The sequence below is a fragment of the Mus musculus genome, chromosome 1 (genome assembly GCF_000001635.26).
Source record: "Mus musculus strain C57BL/6J chromosome 1, GRCm38.p6 C57BL/6J".
NCBI classification, from domain to species: Eukaryota; Metazoa; Chordata; class Mammalia; order Rodentia; family Muridae; genus Mus; species Mus musculus.
In genome coordinates, this window is record NC_000067.6 from 163,021,175 (window position 1) to 163,040,110 (window position 18,936).

General features: G+C 38.1%; 1 protein-coding gene and 1 pseudogene across 1 annotated transcript in view; one reads left to right on the forward strand and one right to left on the reverse strand.

Annotated features, from left to right (window-relative positions):
* Gm18450 (predicted gene, 18450) lies at positions 1,424 to 2,252 on the forward strand (annotated as a pseudogene).
* Mroh9 (maestro heat-like repeat family member 9) overlaps positions 3,128 to 18,936 on the reverse strand; it is a 61,369-nt gene continuing 45,560 nt past the window's right edge. The window contains exons 18-22 of the mRNA NM_030071.1: positions 17,910 to 18,062; positions 17,700 to 17,816; positions 16,809 to 16,911; positions 5,291 to 5,353; positions 3,128 to 3,579 (exon numbers count right to left, since the gene is read on the reverse strand). Coding sequence (NP_084347.1) covers positions 3,269 to 3,579; positions 5,291 to 5,353; positions 16,809 to 16,911; positions 17,700 to 17,816; positions 17,910 to 18,062 — 747 coding nt within the window. The 3' untranslated portion in view covers positions 3,128 to 3,268. The remainder of the gene's footprint in view (positions 3,580 to 5,290; positions 5,354 to 16,808; positions 16,912 to 17,699; positions 17,817 to 17,909; positions 18,063 to 18,936) is intronic.

The following is an 18,936-nucleotide window of genomic DNA, read 5'->3' on the forward strand; positions in this document are numbered from 1 at the left end:
GTTTCTTGTGGTTTGTGAATTGTATCTTGGGTATTCTGAACTTTTGGACTAATATCCATGTACCAGTGAGTACATACCATATGTTTTCTTTTGTGATTGGGTTTTTTCACTCAGGATGATATCCTCCAAATCCATCCATTTGCCTAAGAATTTCATAAATTCATTGTTAAAATAGCTGAATAGTATTCCATCGTGTAAATGTACCACATTTTCTTTTTTTTTTCTTTTTCTTTTTTTGCCATTGAAGAGAACTCTTTATTTTTTTCTTATTTTTTAATTAGATATTTTCTTTATTTACATTTTCTGTATCCATTTCTCTGTTGAGGGACATCTGGGTTCTTTCCAGCTCCTGGCTATTATAAATAAGGCTGTGATGAACATAGTGGAGCATGTCTCCTTATTACATGTTGGAACATCTTCTGGGTATGTGCCCAACAGTGGTATTAGTGGGTTCTCAGGTAGTACTTTGTCCAATTTTCTGAGGAACCACCAAACTGATATCCAGAGTGGTTGTACCAGCTTGCAATCCTACCAGCAACGGAGGAGTGTTCCTCTCTCCACATCCTTGCCAGCATCTGCTGTCACCTGAGTTTTTGATCTTAGCTATTCTGAGTGGTGTGAGGTGGAATCTCAGGGTTGTTTTGATTTGCATTTCCCTGATGACTAAGGATGTTGAACATTTCTTTAGGTGCTTCTTGGCCATTCAAGTTTCCTCAGTTGAGAATTCTCTGTTTAGCTCTGTTCTCCATATGTTTTAAGCTAATAAAATTTATTTTAAAATATACAACTCAGTATTGATATTTATTTTAAGGCATCAAATTAATTTATAATAGTTAAATGCCTATTAAATATACATGATAACTTCTCAAGCTAAAAGTAATATGCACTCAACCAGTTTTAAAAATCTATTTGGAACATTAAAAAAATCTTTTATAAAGTCCTCTATGAAAGGAAATTGTGACAAGTTCCTGATTAGATAGCAACTGTTCCATCTCCAAGGGAGAATACTCAGCATAACTGTGGCTACATAGACTGAATTGGGTAGTCTTCCTTCTGTTTCTATTTTGTGGAATAGTTTGAAGAGAATTGATATTAGGTCTTCTTTGAAGGTCTGATAGAATTCTGCACTAAATCCATCTGGTCCTGGTTTTTGTTTTTTTGTATTGTTTGTTGTTGTTGTTGTTGTTGTTGTTGTTTTTGTTTTTTGGCTAGGAGACTTTTATTGACTGCTTCTATTTCTTTAGGGGTTATGGGACTGTTCAGATGGTTTATCTAATCCTGATTTAACTTTGGTATTTGGCATCTGCTAAGAAAATTGTTCATTTCATCCAGGTTTTCCAGTTTTGTTGAGTATAGGCTTTTGTAGTAGGATCTGATGATTTTTTGCATTTCCTCAGTTTCTGTTTTTATATCTCCCTATATTGCCACTAATTCCTGTGGAGGGAACACTTGCCAAGATGGAGGCACCTGCCATTGAAGACCCTGCGCACACTATTTGTATCTATTCTGCTAGATATACTGGAAGGTTCTGTGAGACATATTACAAAGAGTGTGCTTCTAAGCTCTTGCCAAAATGGGGATGCTTACCACGATGGAATCAAAGGCTAGTCCTGCTTCTGTGTGCTTGGATTCCAAGGCAGACATTGTGACTTGAAAGAGGATGAATGTGTTCCTGATCCCTTCATGAATAAGGCTATATGCCCACGAGATAGGAAGATACATGTGTGCTTGTCCTCAAATGTATTCTGGTGTGGACTATGAGTTAGAAACTGATGGATGTGGATCCCAGCCATGCCAGGATGCTCTTGGGGGCTCACCTCTGTGACTATGCACCTGGATTCCTTAGAGACCATTGTGAAATCAAATTTTATGAATGTGCGAGTCAGCCATGTTCCCATGGAGGGCTATGTGTTGATGGAGGGAACAATTCTCACTGTGTCTGCACAGGTAGTAGATTCACAGGGCCACACTGTGAGTCCCTGATGCCTCATTGTTGGTCAAAGCCTTGTCACAATGATGCAACATTTGAAGACACTGTTGACAGGTACATCTGTTACTCCTAGCCTGGATACACAGATTCTGTGGGTGACATGACTATAAATAAATGTAGTAGCAATCTCTGCCAATTGGGGGTGGGTGGAAAAGAATGTACTGTGCTGTCCTCAGAAGATCTATATGGTAGCCTGCCTTCCTCTTTCAACTATCTTGGAGCCTCAGGCTATGTTTATATCTGTCAGCCTGGACTCAGAGGCAGGAGAATAACTTCTCTGAGAGGCTTCACTCAGAAGCTGACCAAAACAGGCACAGAGACCCACAGCCAAACATTAGACAGAGCTTGGGAAATCTTGTGGAAGAGTTGGGGGAAAGAATTGAGGAACCCAAAACTCCAGAAAACCAACAGAGTCAACTAACCTGGGCCAATGAGGGCTTTCTGAGACTGAACCACCAACCCAAGAGCATACAAGGGCTGGGCTTAGGTTATCCTTACATATTTAGCAGAGATAAAGTTTGGTCTTCATGAATGTGTTCTCCCAACAACTATAGTTGGGACTTACCCTGACTGTGTTGCCTGCCTGTGGATCTTGTTCCCCTAACTTGACTCTCTTGTCTATCCTCAGTGGGAAAGGGTGTACCTAGTTCTGCAGTGACTTGAGGTACCAGGGTGGGTTGGCTCCCAGGAGGAACCTCCCCTTTCTCAGAGGTGAAGGGAAGGAGTTAGAGGGAGAGGCCATGTAAGGATGGCACTGGTAGGTGAGGGGGTGCTGAAATTGAGTTGTAAAGTGAATGAATTAATGAGGGAAGAAGAGATTATATTTAAGGTCATTTTCTTGTGCTTCAGGTGGGGTCCAGGTGTGGGGTGCAGTTTAAGACTACTGGGTGTGCTTAAAGGGGACTTGGTTGGCAAGGGCTTGGGGTAGGGTCTTGCCTGGTTGTCTCTGGTGGAAAGCAGGAGGAGTTGTGACTTGGAAAAATGAAGCACTGAGGATGGTACTGAGAGATATTTTCAATCAGGATGTTAGGACAAGACAGCAGCAGTGCCCACCCACTTTGATTAAGAAAGCATAAAAATGCACCTTAGGTTTACCAGTGTTGTATGATATAGAGTTTTGCTCATTGCCAGACAGGTGGTAGAATGTTCAGATTTATCTATTTTAATAGAAAATTAAAAGGATTAGTGATAACTTTTAATATTCTTCTGAAAAGGATTTAAATACAGACTGAGGTTATTAAGAGGCAAGGGACATGTGATTCTCTTTAAAGAAAATGTTCAAACTGTATATAGGGATTCATTGAAATAATTTTCCTTAGTGACTCTGTATGGCTTTTCAGACTTCTCTAAATTGGACTCTATCAGACTATCTTTAATGATTTCTATTTCGTTCCCTTCGAGGGTTCTAATACTGGCCACATCATAAATGAGCTTCAGTTTTTTGGTTCGGAACATCTTAACCCATTTCCGGAAGGTTTGTTTGATGGTTGAAGAGGACATTCGATTGGCTATTTCTTTAAAAAGTTTGCGGGTTTTCTCTGCCAACTCCTTGATCAGAGCATCTTCCACCCGGGTCAATCGTTCAATAACTGCAACAGCAGAGGGGTCCTTAGTTCAAGGTCTAGCTGATTTCAAGCAACAGTAAGTCTAAGCAGTTACATTTTTAGCAGTCATTTTCCCCTGTATTCTCCCCTCTGTAACTCTTTCCTATCATGCTCTTTACTTGAGCAATATTAAAGAAAAACAAAAATAGTTACCAAATTTATGGCAAACATATGTGCCAAGCATTCTGCTCAGTTTCATAAGGAAAGACTCACATATATTGTATTGATGATAGTCATGGAAAACATTGGAATAAGTCTAAGTGATTATTAATAGAAAACTGATTAAAATTAAGGTTATTATATAATAAAATAACACATGCATTTTACTATAAGGAGGTAATGGCATAGTCATTGGAATGAAAATACGCTTATGATAAGCACCCTTGAACTTATAACAATCCTTCTGCTTCAACCTTCCAAGTGCTGGGACCACAGGGTGAGCATTATTATTTTATCAGAAAAAGATCTGAAGAATAATTAAGGGAGAAGTGTAGTGCTCGGCATTGAGCAGGTAGTCAGAAGTGTTGAATGAATGAAAGTGACTGAATGGATGATAATGATGTGTCAAGTGGAAACAATGCATCAACTGAATCCTGGGAAGGAAACACTAACAAGGGAGGAGACTGTATGAGTAGAGTGTCAAAGTTCATGGGAAATTCAAACTCATGAACTTCTAGTAGTGTTGTTGAAATTTCTCTGAATAATAGATGATTCAGAATGGGATAGACAGACAGACAGACAGACAGACACACACACACACACACACACACACACACAGAGAGAGAGAGAGAGAGAGAGAGAGAGAGAGAGAGAGAGAGAGAGAGGAGAGAAGCAGAAAGCTACCCAGCTATTTCCTTTATTTTTGTCTTAGATTTATTTATTTTGTTTTATGTCTGAATGATGTGCCCGAGTGTATGTATGTGCAGCACATGTGTTCCTGGTCTCCGAGGAGTTCAGAATAGGTTGTTGAGTCCCCTGAAAATGGTATTGTAAATGGTTGTGAGCCATTATGTTGGTGTTGGTAGTTGAACTTTGGTGCTCTGCAATAACACCTGCTTCTAACTGCTGATGGATCATCTCTCCAGTCTCCCTGCCACCAACTATTTTCTAATAGGGCAGTAGAGAGATGCTAAGAGAGAACCATGGCCAGGATCCAAGCCTTTGAAAGAATAACATTACCCTTCTTCTTCCCATCCCCCCCTCTGAACACAATGTATGTTAGGATCCACTAGAATCTAAAATCCATGAGGAGAGAGCCTACTTGATTTACTAGAGGAACCCAACAACTGCATGGTGCTATTACATAGGATATGTTGAAAAAAAAGTTTTCAGGATGTATAAGTGAATGACTCCTGAACTTTCAATAACTTCTCAAGGCTCTAGCATGATCATTAGATTTCAGATAATAAATGGCATAAATTTGGAGACTGAAATAGAGACAGAAAGATCGAATAGGGAGAGAGAGAGAGAGAGAGAGAGAGAGAGAGAGAGAGAGAGAGAGAGAGAGAGAGAGAGAAAGAGAGAGAGAGGAAATATATAATGCCCCATTAGCCTAGTCCCTCTACTGATTTTTCCTAATCGTAAACCCACTGCCAACCGATTTCCATTCTGTAACCCTTATATAGAGCTATTATTTAATTAGAATCAAAATAGTGATGAATTTTTTTGGATTGATACATGAAAACTTCAATCTTACCCTCAATCATGATGTCAATTTCATCTCTGAGTAGTAAATGTTCTCCTGATTTCCCCAAGTACCCTATTGGTAAGATATAAGCAAAATTAAACAAATTAAACTACTTACATTTCTGTACTTACATTTCTTTTGTTATCTTGCTACATATCTTAGAGTCTCATTAAACTATATTTTAGTGATTTCACACAATTATTATTTAATGAGAAATGAAAGTTTATGTATGAAGAATGACCACAAAGAGAGCACACCATAGTTATCATGTAGGTTCATGTCCTACAAGCATTCAACAAGCCTTTTGCAAGTTCCTTCACATTTGTACAGAAATGTGTATGTTCCTTCACACAGAATGTATTTTGAAGCTCTATTATCTTCATTCAGCATATTTTTTGTGAAATGTATTCATGTTCTTTCCTGTTACAGTAGCACATGTGTTTCCAGTGTTACATGCAGAGTAGAGATTTCTTCTTCTTCTTTTTTTTTTTTTTTTGGAAACAAAAGGGTTTATTATGCTTACCCTTCCACATTGCTGTTCACCAAAGGAACCTAAAGGCTCATGCAAAGGCCATGGAGGGTTGCTACTTACTGCTTTGGTCCCCATGACTTGTTCAGCCTGCTTTGTATTTTTTTTCTAGTTTTCTGTTTTTTTTTTATTATTAGGTATTTTATTCATTTACATTTCCAGTGCTATCCCAAAAGTCCCCCACACCCTCCCACCCACTCCCCCTCCCACCTACTCCCACTTCTTGGCCCTGGCATTCCCCTGTACTGAGGCATATAAAGTTTGCACGACCAATGGGCCTCTCTTTCCACTGATGGCCAACTAGGCCATCTTCTGATACATGTGCAGCTAGAGACACGAGCTCCGGGGGATACTGGTTAGTTCATATTGTTGTTCCACCTATAGGGTTGCAGATCCCTTTAGCTCCTTGGCTACTTTCTTTAGCTCCTCCATTGGGGGCCCTGTGATCCATCCAATAGCTGACTGTGAGCATCCACTTCTGTGTTTGCTAGGCCCCAGAATAGTCTCACAAGAGACAGCTATCTCAGGGTCCTTTCAGCAAAATCTTGCTAGTGTATGCAATGGTGTCAGCATTTGGAGGCTTATTATGGGATGGATCCCCGGGTATGGCAGTCTAGATGTTCCATCCTTTTGTCTCAGCTCCAAACTTTGTCTCTGTAACTCCTTCTATGGGTGTTTTGTTCCCAATTCTAAGAAGGGGCAAAGTGTCCACACTTTGGTCTTCGTTCTTCTTGAGTTTCATGTGTTTTGCAAATTGTATTTTATATCTTGGGTATTCTAAGTTTCTGGGCTAATATCCACTTATCAGTGAGTCATATGATGTGAGTTCTTTTGTGATTGGGTTACCTCACTCAGGATGATACCCTCCAAGTCCATCCATTTGCCTAGGAATTTCATAAATTCATTCTTTTTAATAGCTGAGTAGTACTCCATTGTGTAAATGTACCACATTTTCAGTATCCATTCCTCTGTTGAGGGGCATCTGGATTCTTTCCAGTTTCTGGCTATTATAAATAAGGCTGCTATGAACATAGTGGAGCACGTGTCCTTCTTACCAGTTGGGGCATCTTCTGGATATATGCCCAGGAGAGGTATTGCTGGATCCCCCAGGAGTACTATGTCCAATTTTCTGAGGAACTGCCAGACTGATTTCCAAAGTGGTTGTACAAGCTTGCAATCCCACCAACAATGGAGGAGTGTTCCTCTTTCTCCACATCCTTGACAGCATCTGCTGTCACCTGAATTTTTGATCTTAGACATTCTGACTGGTGTGAGGTGGAAATAGAAGCAGAAGATACTCTACCCAATTCATTCTATGAAGCCACAATTACTCTAATACTGAAACCACAGAAAGACCCAACAAAGATAGAGAACTTCAGACCAATTTCCCTTATGAATATTGATGCAAAAATACTCAATAAAATCTCGCTAACGGAATCCAAGAACACATCAAAACAATCATCCATCCTGACCAAGTAGGTTTCATTCCAGGGATTCAGGGATGGTTTAATATATGGAAATCCATCAACCTAATCCACTATATAAACAAACTCAAAGACAAAAACCATGTGATCATCTTGTTAGATGTGGAGAAAGCATTTGAGAAAATCCAACACCCATTCATGATAAAAGTTTTGGAAAGATCAGGAATTCGAGGCCCATACCTAAACATAATAAAAGCAATCTACAGCAAACCAGTAGCCAACATCAAAGCAATTGGTGAGAATCTGGAAGCACTCCCACTAAAATCAGGGACTAGACAAGGCTTCTCACTTTCTCCCTACTTATTGAACATTGTACTTGAAGTCCTAACCAGAGCAATTAGACAACAAAAGGAGATCAAGGGGATACAAATTGGAAAGGAAGAAGTGAAAATATCACTTTTTGCAGATGATATGATAGTATATATAAGTGACCCTAAAAATTCCACCAGAGAACTCCTAAACCTGATAAACAGCTTCAATGAAGTAGCTGGATATAAAGTTAACTCAAACAAGTCAATGGCCTTTCTCTACACAAAGGATAAACGGGCTGAGAAAGAAATTAGGGAAACAACACCCTTCTCAATAGTCACAAATAATATAAAATACCTTTAATTTCTTTTCTGAAGAAAGAAATTAAAGAAGATCTCAGAAGATGGAAAGATCTCCCATGCTCATGGATTGGCAGGATCAATATAGTAAAAATGGCTATCTTGCCAAAAGCAATCTACAGATTCAATGCAATCCCCATCAAAATTCCAGCTCAATTCTTCAACGAATTAGAAAGGGCAATCTGCAAATTCATCTGGAGTAAAGATTTCTTAAAACAGCCTGGCTATTGGCTTGTTTTGTTTACATATCATCTATTATTGACTGCTCTAGTTTGTGGTGGGAACTGGGAGAATGGAGCCAAGGACCAAACTCTCATGTAATAGGCAACTTTATTCAGAGCAACAGACAAGTTACACTCTGAGAATTAAAAAGAATCACATGCAATGGAGTATTATTCAGCTGTCAAAAAAAGCTAACATCATAATATTTGGATGGAACTTGAAAAAAATAATCCTGAGTGACGTAACCCAGTCTCAGGAAGACAAACATGTTATGTACTTACTTATAAGTGGACATTAGCTGCAAAGTAATCATGCTACAATCCACAGAGCCAGAGAGGCTAAGTGCCAAGGAAGACTCAGGGGGTGGGGCTGTGTATGCATGGATCTCCCTGGGATGAATGAAAGAGAATAACTTTTGTTGGTTGTCTGGGGGATGATGTGGATTAGAACAGGTGGAATCGGGTTGGAGCTGGAAAGGAGAGACTACTGGGACAGAATACTGTCACTGGGATGTGTGTGTACATTTCAGGGCAAGCTAGAAACCTAGTGCAATGTAAACTCCTAGGAATCCATGAGGGTTACCCTAGAGAAGACTCCTAGTAATAGGGGGGATACAGAACCTGAACTGGCCATCTTTTGGAAATAGGCAAGGCTTCCAATGGAGGGACCAGGACACCAACCCAATCACGAAAACTTTGTCTTGCCTGAAAGGACACCAACCCAATCACAAAACCTTTGTCCTGACTGAAAGATGTGCAGGGGTAAAGTAAAGATGGTATAGAACTTGTGGCTAACCAATGACTAGTCCAACTTGAGGCTCATGCCATGAGAGGAAGTCCATGGCTGTCACTGGCTGGTAGGACAGGAACCAGTGTCTGGATAGCCCAGAGACCTAAGACAGAACCAGATATAACCCGAAAAAAAGTCAATGAAATGATTCTGAGGTAGGCCAGGGACTAGCATAATCATCAGAGAGGCTTCACTCAGCAACTGATGTGAGCAGATGCAGAGAGCCACAGCCAAACATTAGGTGGAGCTCAGGCAATCCCATAGATGAGGATGAAGGAGGATTGTCAGAGCCAGAGGGTTCAAGAACACCAAAAGAAAATGGCCCACAGAACCAACTAACCAGAGGACATAAGGGCTCACAGAGACTGAAGCAACAATCAGGGAGCTTGTATGGGTCTGACCTAGGTCCTTTGCATATGTTATATTTGCGTGGCTTGGTATTCTTGTAGGACTGCTAATAGTGGGAGTGAAGGGGGTTGTCTCTGACTCTTTTGTCTGCTTTTAGAGCCCTTTTACTCCTACTGGGATAACTCATCCAACCTTGATATGAGGACATGTGCCTAGTCTTATTATAACTTAATATGCCATGTTTGGTTGATATCGCTGGGAGACACGCCCTTTGCTGAAGGGAAAGGAGGAGGGGTGGATCTGATGGAGAGGGTAAGTGATGGAGGATATTGGAAGAAGAGGAGGCATGGCAAATATATAAGAGAATAATAAATAAAAATTAAGGAGAATAAAAAGTTGTTTTGTGTGGCCCAGGAATCCATAGTATAGGGGATTGTCTTCAGCATTACAATTCATGAAGTGCAGTCTTGATTTAAACTCATGGCACCATAGCCTTCTACTTCTGTTCCATAGTAAATCAAAATAAACTCAAGGAGTAATAAAGGAAAAAAACAGTCACATGAGTAAAGTGTACAATCACAAAGGCAAGTCACATATGGCAAAAACATGTTTTTCCTTAGAGGCAAATAAACAAATAACAATGGCAGGTTGTAATGAATAATTTGAAGTAAACTCCTATCCATAGCTAGGAGGGACACAAAAGCATAAGCCAACAACAATTTTATGGTTTTTTGAAACAATGAAGTTCATAAGAGTCATCTTGGCTTCTTGGAGTTTTTGTTACTGTTTGTTTGTTTGTTTTTGTTTTCAAGAAGCACACAGAAACCTCCCCAAAGGACTGCATTCTTCACTTAATATAACATACAAGCTGCCATGTTCCAGCATGTCCCACCCATGCTCATGCAAGAAGCTCCATTTAAACATCAAAGGTCTTAAAGTAGGAGGCGAGTATGTTGGGAAATGTCTTTCAAGGAGAGATAGATAGGACAGGGTAACAGAGAATGAGGGGATAAATCTCATTATGCACATGCATAAAACTATCAAATTATTAAAAACGGCTATCTTGCCGGAAGCAATCTACAGATTCAATGCAATCCCTATCAAAATTACAACTCAATTCTTCACAGAGTTAGGAAGGGCAATTTGCAAATTCGTCTGGAATAACGAAAAAACCTAGGATAGCAAAAACTATTCTCAACAATAAAAGAACCTCTTGGTGGAATCACTATGCCTGACCTCAAGCTGTGCTACAGAGCAATTGTGATAAAAACTGTATGGTACTGGTACAGCGACAGATAGATAGATCAATGGAATAGAATCGAAGACACAGAAATGAACCCACGCACCTATGGTCACTTGATCTTTGACAAAGGAGCTGAAACCATTCAGTGGAAAAAAGACAGCATTTTCAACAAATGGTGCTGGCTCAACTGGCAGTTATAATGTAGAAGAATGCGAATTGATCCATTCTTATCTTCTTGTACAAAGTTCAAGTCTAAGTGGATCAAGGAACTCCACTTAAAACCAGAGACACTGAAACTCATAGAGGAGAAAGTGGGGAAAAACCTCGAAGATGTGGGCACAGGGAAAAATTCCTGAAGAGAACACCAATGGTTCATGCTGTAAGATTGAGAATTGACAAATGGGACCTCATAAAATTGCAAAGCTTCTGTAAGGCAAAGGACACTGTCAATAAGACAAAAAGGCGACCAACAGATTGGGAAAGGATCTTTACCAATCCTAAATCTGATAGGGGACTAATATCCAATATATACAAAGAACTCAAGAACCTGAACTCCAGAAAATCAAATAACCCTATTAAAATGGGGTACAGAGCTAAATCAAATTAAAAATAAACCAGAGTCGGGCATGTAGCTCACAGAACAAGTGTGTCATCTCCAGAACTACAAGTAACAGCAACAATAACGAAAACACTCTGCATTTCAATGGGTGTTATCAAATCGTCCCTCTTAGGGAAGGTAATTCATAGCATCACTATAATGAAAATTCATTTCCGATTTCCTATGACAGGTACTTCTTGGATGCCCATCAACTTATGAACAGACAACAACTGTGGTACATGCATACACAGGGATTTTATTTGGCTTCTAAGAGGCAAACTTGTGAAATTTGCAGGTAAGTGAATAGAGACAGTGGCAACCATCTTGAGTGAGGTAACTCAGACCCAGAAAGACAAACATTGCATGTTTTCTCCTACATAAGTGGGTTTCATTTATAGTGTCCTCAGAGGATAGAAAGTAATAAGAGCACACAGGTGTGGCAGGGACCCTCCAGGGAAGTGAAAATAAAATACAGTCCTACATTCCTTTTTTAAAAATGAAGTTGTGAAAAGGTAAGATTTAATTGCCAATTTTTAATGATGTTTGCATGTTATTATTTTTTTGCCACCAGATTGTTTTCTATGGCTTTTAATTTGGATTTTAGAATTGAGACTTCATCTTGGTGAATTTTTCCTTTGATGAGTATGAAGTATCTTTCCCCATCTCTTCTGATTATTTTTGGTTGAAAAGTCTATTTTAATAGCTGACTAGTACTCCATTGTGTAAATGTACCACATTTTCCATATCCATTCCTCTGTGGAGGGACATCTGGGTTCTTTCCAGCTCCTGACTATTATAAATAAGGCTGCTATGAACATAGTGGAGCATGTGTCCTTGTTATATGTTGGAGCATCTTCTGGCTATATGCCCAGGAGTGGTATTGCTGAGTCCTCAGGTAGTACTTTGTCCAATTTTCTGAAGAGCCACCAAACTGATTTCCAGAGTGGTTGTACCAGCTTGCAATCCTACCAGCAATAGAGGAGTGTTCCTCTTCATCCACATCCTTGCCAGCATCTGCTGTCACCTGAGTTTTTGATCTTTGCCATTCTGAGTGGTATGAGGTAGAATCTCAGGGTTGTTTTAATTTGCATTTCCCTGATGACTAAGAATGTTGAACATTTTTTTAGGTGTTTCTCAGCCATTCAGTATTCCTCAGTTGAGAATTCTTTGTTTAGCTCTGTACTCCATTTTTCAATAGGGTTATTTGGTTCTCTGGAGTTAACTTATAGATTTTTTTGTATATATTGGATATTAGCCGTCTATTGGATGCAGGATTGATAAAGGTCTTTTCCCAATCTGTTGGTTGCCTTTTTGTCTTATTGACAGTGTCCTTTGCCTTACAGAAGCTTTGCAATTTTATGAGGTCCCATTTGTGGATTCTTGATCTTACAGCACAAGCCATTGGTGTTCTATTCAGGAATTTTCCCCCTGTGTCGATGTGTTTGAGACTCTTCCCCGCTTTCTCCCCTATAATTTTCAGTGTATCTGTTTTTATGTGGAGGTCTTTGATCCACTTGGACTTGAGGTTTGTACAAGGAGATAAGAATGGATAGATTTGTATTCTTCTATATGCTAACCTCCAATTGAGCCAGCACCATTTGTTAAAAATGCTGTCTTTTTTCTACTGGATGGTTTTAGCTCCTTATAAAGTTCTTAGGCAAATGGATGTATCTGGAGGATATCATCCTGAGTGTAGCAACCCAATCACAAAAGAACACACATGGTATGTACTCATTGATATGTGGATATTAGCCTAAATGTTTGCAATACCCAAGATACAATTCACAAACCACATTAAACTCAAGAAGAAGGAAGACCAAAGTGGATACTTCGATCCTTCAAAATACCTATGGAAGGAGTTACAGAGACAAAGTGTGGAGCAGAGACTGAAGGAATGACTATCCAGAGACTGCCCCACCTGAGGATCCATTCTATATACAGTCACCAAATTCAGATACTTTTTGTAGACGGCAACAAGTGCTTACTGACAGAAGCCTGCTATAGCTGTCTCTGGAATAGGCTCCACCAGTGCCTGACAAATACATAGGTGGATGCTCACACCATTGGACTGAGCACAGGGTCCCAATGAAGGAGCTACAGAAAGGACCCAAGGAGCTTTGAAGCCACATAGGAGGAACAACAAATATGAACTAACCAGTACCCCCAGAGCTCTGAGTGACTAAATCACCAACCAAAGAATACACATGGTGGGACTCATGGCTTCAGCTGTATGTGTAGCAGAGGATGTTCATCAATGGGAGGAGAGATCCTTGGTCCTGTGAAGGTTCTATGCCCCAGTGTAGGGGAATGCCAGGACCAGGAACAAGGAGTAAGTGGGTTGGTGAGCAGGGGGATGGGGGAGAGGATAGGGGAGGAGATTTGCAGAGGGGAAACCAGGAAAGGGCATAACATTTGAAATGTAAATTAAGAAAATATGTAATAAAAAAAGAAAGAAAAAGCAACGTTTTTTTTTTGTTTTTTTTTTTTGTTTTTTTTGTTTTGTTTTTTTTTGGATGTTAGACTCGCTTGTGTCTTGGGACCATTTGCTTGGAAAACTTTTTTCTAGCCTATTACTCTGAGGTAGTGTCTGCCTTCATCATTGAGAGGTGTTTCTTATTTGCAGCAAAATGATGGATCTTGCTTGTGTATCCAGTCTTTTAGCCTGTGTTTTTAATTGTGAAATTAAGTCCATTGATGTTGAGGGATATTAAAGATTGTTAGTTCCTGTTATTTTTATTGTTGGAGGTGGTAGTGTGTGTGTGTGTGTGTGTGTGTGTGTGTGTGTGTGTGTGTGTGCATAATTCTATTCTTTTGGGTTTGTTGTGAGATGACTACTTTCTTGTGTTTTCTTGGGTGTAGTTACGCTCCTTGTGTTGGAGTTTTCCTTCTAGTGTCCTCTATATGGCTGAATTAGTATGAAGATATTGTTTAAATTTGGTTTTGTCATGGAATACCTTGATTTCTTCATCTATGGTGATTGATAATTTTGCTGGACATAATAACCTGGGTTGGCATATGTGGTCTTTTAGGGTCTGCATGACATCTATCCAGGATCTTCTGATTTTTAGCATCTTTCTTGAGTAGTATGGTGTAATTCTGGTAAGTCTGCCTTTATATGTTACCCGGCCTTTTCCCCTTACATCTTTTAATATTCTTTCATTTTTCTGTGCATTTAGTGTTTTGATTATTATATGATGGGTGGATTTTCTTTTCTGCTCCAATCTATTTGGTGATCTGTAGTCTTCTTATATATTTATGGCCATCTCTTTCTTTAAGTTAGGGAAGATTTTTTTTATGATTTTATTGAAAATGTTTTCTGGCTCTTTCAACTGAGAATCTTCACCCTCTTTTATAGAGTTTTGTCATTGCAAAATGTTTTGTTTTTACAGAGTTGGCAGCCGTTCTTATGGCTTGTATTGTGAATTTCACATAGAAAGCTTATTTACCCTGTGATTATCAAGTACATTTTCTACGTTAGTCAAGTATTTTTAAATTATGGTTTCAGCGTTAGTGTTGACTCTGAATATTTGACCATCTGGAATTTGCTTAATGCCAGAGCAAAGAATATATTTCATATGATTTACCATACATTTAAAGAATATTCCCCATATTCCATATTTTCATTAGTTAAAGTATGTGGCTCATCCTTTAAAATATTATATAATTTGGAGGATATTTCTGAATATTGTTTTGTTCAATTTTTTTCTGTCTGTTCATTGCATGCAAATTTTAATTATTGTAGCTAAGCTGACATCTCACAGTGCTGCTTGTCTCTTGGAATGCTTTGGGTTAGAATCTTTACTGTTCCTGCACATAACTTCTTTATGTTAACTATGGAATCAATGTATAAACTTAGAAAATAAACTGTTGATATATGTATAAAGTTTAAAAAATTGTGACTTTAAATTTTATCCCTTTGTTTTCAAAATAGAATTTATACTCTACTCATTGTTCAATTTTCACTTTCTTTGGCAATGTTCATGTATAATCTTCACATGTGCTGTGCATGTATTTCAGAGTTTGTTTTTATTCCCTCTATCCGCCCACCATCCCTTCTTTTCTTCCCCTTCCTTTTTTCTCTTTTCCAGCTCCTCCTTCTAATTTTGCCTCCTTTCTTTGCTCTCTCCTTCTCTTCCATTTCTTCCTCCATGATTTTCTTTCCTTCTTTCCTTTTTTGTCCATTATAAATGCAATAATTTCTTCTTGTATATTTCCTTTTAGGTTACTCATTTGTCTTTTAATATATAGAACATCAATTGTTGTATAAGATTTTTATGATTTAAATTACATACACATCTATCTATATTTATCTATCTCTATCTCTATCTCTATCTCTATCTCTATCTCTATCTCTATCTCTATCTCTCTATCTCTATCTCTATCTCTAACTCTATCTCTATCTCTCTCTCTCTCTCTCTCTCTCTCTCTCTATCTATCTATCTCTATCTCTATAATACACACGCATAATGTACATTCTAAGATATCTCGGTAGTCTGAACACTGATCTCTCCTGCATGGCCTTTGTTCTTGATGATTGCCTAACCTCTCCGTATGAATTTCATTCTTGTTGATGAATGGATTATCACTACTGACTGTAGACTCACTCATTTGCTGGTTATAGTTATTTTCCTTTTCTGTGATGCTTGTGTGTCTTTCCTCATGCTTGTCCCCTGTGCTACAAAGTCTTACTTCCATGGGCTTTGTCTTCTTTCATCAGATGTACCCTGTATATTTGTAGATACACCCAATCTTTATTTTAAGGTTTTAGATTTGCAAAATTATTTACTGCAAGACCCATCCATTTGGTAAAAATACCTTTTTTTTTTTAAATTTTCCCACCTTGAATTACCTTTACAGGAAAATTAATGCTGCTCTTCTATGAAGAAGCGATTTAGTGGGGGCTCCCCAGTTGTAACACACAGAGACAGAAGGTACCAGGCTATTCAGGAGATTGCATTGGATTGGAACAAATTTATAGAATCTGACTCTGTCTGTCTGTTCTGGTGTCCATCTCTGTCTCTCTTTCTCTTCCTCCTTTTTCTTTCTTCTCTCCCCCTCCCTAACTCTCTTCCTCCCCACTCTTCTCCCTTTCTCCTCTGGGAGCAGCACAGATCAGAATCCCTAATGCTAATCATAGCTCACCTATCGCCAAAATCGAGAATCCCGAACTACAGGATTATTAATTTTGTCTTCACAATGAGAGAGTCAAGAGCAAAACCACAACTATAGTTGGTCAGATTTGTCCAAGGTTGGAAGTTTCAGTTGACTTTTCCTCTCTTCATGTTTTCTTGGGCTTGCTTATATATATAAAACTTCACTGGATCTGATAGCTGTTCCTTATTTGTTCTAGTTTGCACTTAAAGGTATTCAAGTTGTGTTGAACATGATGTTTATATAAAGTTTTAAGTCGCTCTTCTTCTTTAGATAGTGATTTTAGGCAGTAGAGAGAAGTGATATTACATTATAAAAGTTTATTATCCATCTTGATGAACACATTTTATGTAATTATTAGTAATGCATATATACTTACGTTGAGTTGTAAAACAGAACTCTAAGTTAATCATACATATTAACCTCTATCCATCCTATTTATCATGACAGGTATTGTCAATAATAAAAATTTGTAAATGTTTTAATGAATATTTCTGACTAGAACACTACTTTGTACATTCAAAGACAAATTAAGACATAATTAAATTTATTTACCTACTAATATAATGGCTCCTTTCTTCAGAAAGTCCCGAGAGCTCCCCAGGAACCCTAAGGTATCAGATATTAAGTCTGTAATGTAACTTTCATAAGAAGAAAGCTGAGAATAAAAAAAGGAAAATAAACTCATAATTTGATAAAACATATTTGCTTCCTCTAGAGAAGTGTCAAGGCAAGGGGACCTTAATTACTTAATTGCTAGTATGAAAGTAAGACAAATTTATAACTTGAAGATTTTTTTGTATGAATTGTACTGTTCTGGTTGCTAATTAAGATTAGTCTATTTGTGATATTATTCTGAAACCAGTGTTGTGTTTCTAACCCATGTTTGTGTTTCTAACCTGTGTTAGCATCCTCCTCCCATCCCCACATTTTTACCCTTGTTCATACTGTGTTTCAAAGGACTAGCTCATTAAGTCATGACAAAATAATTCCAGTTTTCCATTTGGTGATGTGAAGTGTTCTATTCTAGTTTATATATATCCACAGCTCAAAATAGGAAGAAAATAGAATGAATGATCAATGTTGAAAGTGTGAAAATTTTTCTTCCCTCTAAAACAGCAGTTTCTACCCTGTGGCTTGAAACCCCCAAAAGACTATCACAAAACACAGATACTTACATTATGACTCATAACAGTAGCAAAATTACAGTTATGAAGTAGCAATGAAAATAATTTTATGAGTGGGTACCACTACAACATGAGGAATTGTATTAAAGAGTTGAAGCATTAGGAAGGTTGAGAAACACTGACATAAAGCTCTTACTGTAATTACAAGTATTATTATCTTTTATTCAAATTCTTTCTACAAGATCCTCCTTTTCATACTGCATCTCCCGTCATTTGTGTAACTTTAAAATTGTGCTAACACCCCTGATGGGCCACTTACAAGGTTGTTGCAGATGTCGAGAACTACTGACTCAAAATTGTAAGTTTCCTCTTTGAGCAGAGATGCTGTTGACCACTTCAGTTGTGTAACACAGATAGTCAATGTATATCTACAAGCCTGAGAGACAGAAAAGATCAGTGAGGCTTGATTTGCTGTTACATAAAGCACTGTGGTATTTTTAATTAAGAAAAATAATATCAAGGTTTTTACTTTCACAATTCTTGTTTCTTTAGACTCCAAAAACAGGATCAGGGGCACGAGGCTTCCTAGGACTATGTGCTTCAGCATCCAATTGTAGTGATTCATATCCATTAGTAACTCACCAAAATGCCTAATGGCCATGCACTGAATGCCACTATTAACCTGCAACAAGTACGCAAGAAAAGGTCAAGGCCTCAGCTGAGCATATCAGTGCTACTTTCTTTAATGCTGGTATATATTCATGGTATATATAAATAATATACACCATGTGTTTATATGATACACGCTCACATATATACATACACACATACCATGTGTGTGTGTGTGTGTGTGTCAAGATTTGGCTTGTTAGTGCTTCTTTTAATTTAATGGCAAGATTTGACTAATCATTATTCACTATAGCCAAGTTATAAGTGCCTATTAATAAATGAATGAACACGGGCATAATTTAAGATATAATAAAAATATAAAGATTATCACTGCAACAATATAGCTAAGCCAGGAGAACATTACACTGAGTAGACTTCGCCATGTATACAAAGTATGCTTCTTGATCTCACTTGTATGCTTCATCTTTTGTACTCATAGAAATAGAGGCTGGGCATTGCTTGTGTGATACAGAGTAAAAGGCTTGTAAATTTCATGTATAGCATAGTGACTATACTTAATAATTTATTTTCCTATGAAAATTGCTGATGTCATATAAAAGTGTTCACCATTTAAACATATGTTATGTGGCAACTGTATTATCTATCTTGATTTAATATCACCACAATGTGCATTGTTAACATGAAAAGTTTTTTTGTTTAATATACCTTAAAGTGTTACCTAAATAAAATATTGAAGCTGAACTTAAAAAGGAATTATAAAATAAACTCCATATTTTCTGGTCTTTTTGTTTCATTTTGTTTTGTTTTGGTATTTTTTTCTCCTATTGGTTTTCTGTTACTTTGTTTAGATTTTGAGGGGAAAGAGAGAAATAGACAGCTAGATAGCTGGATAGGTATGTGATAGATAGAATAAGAAGCTGGGCAAG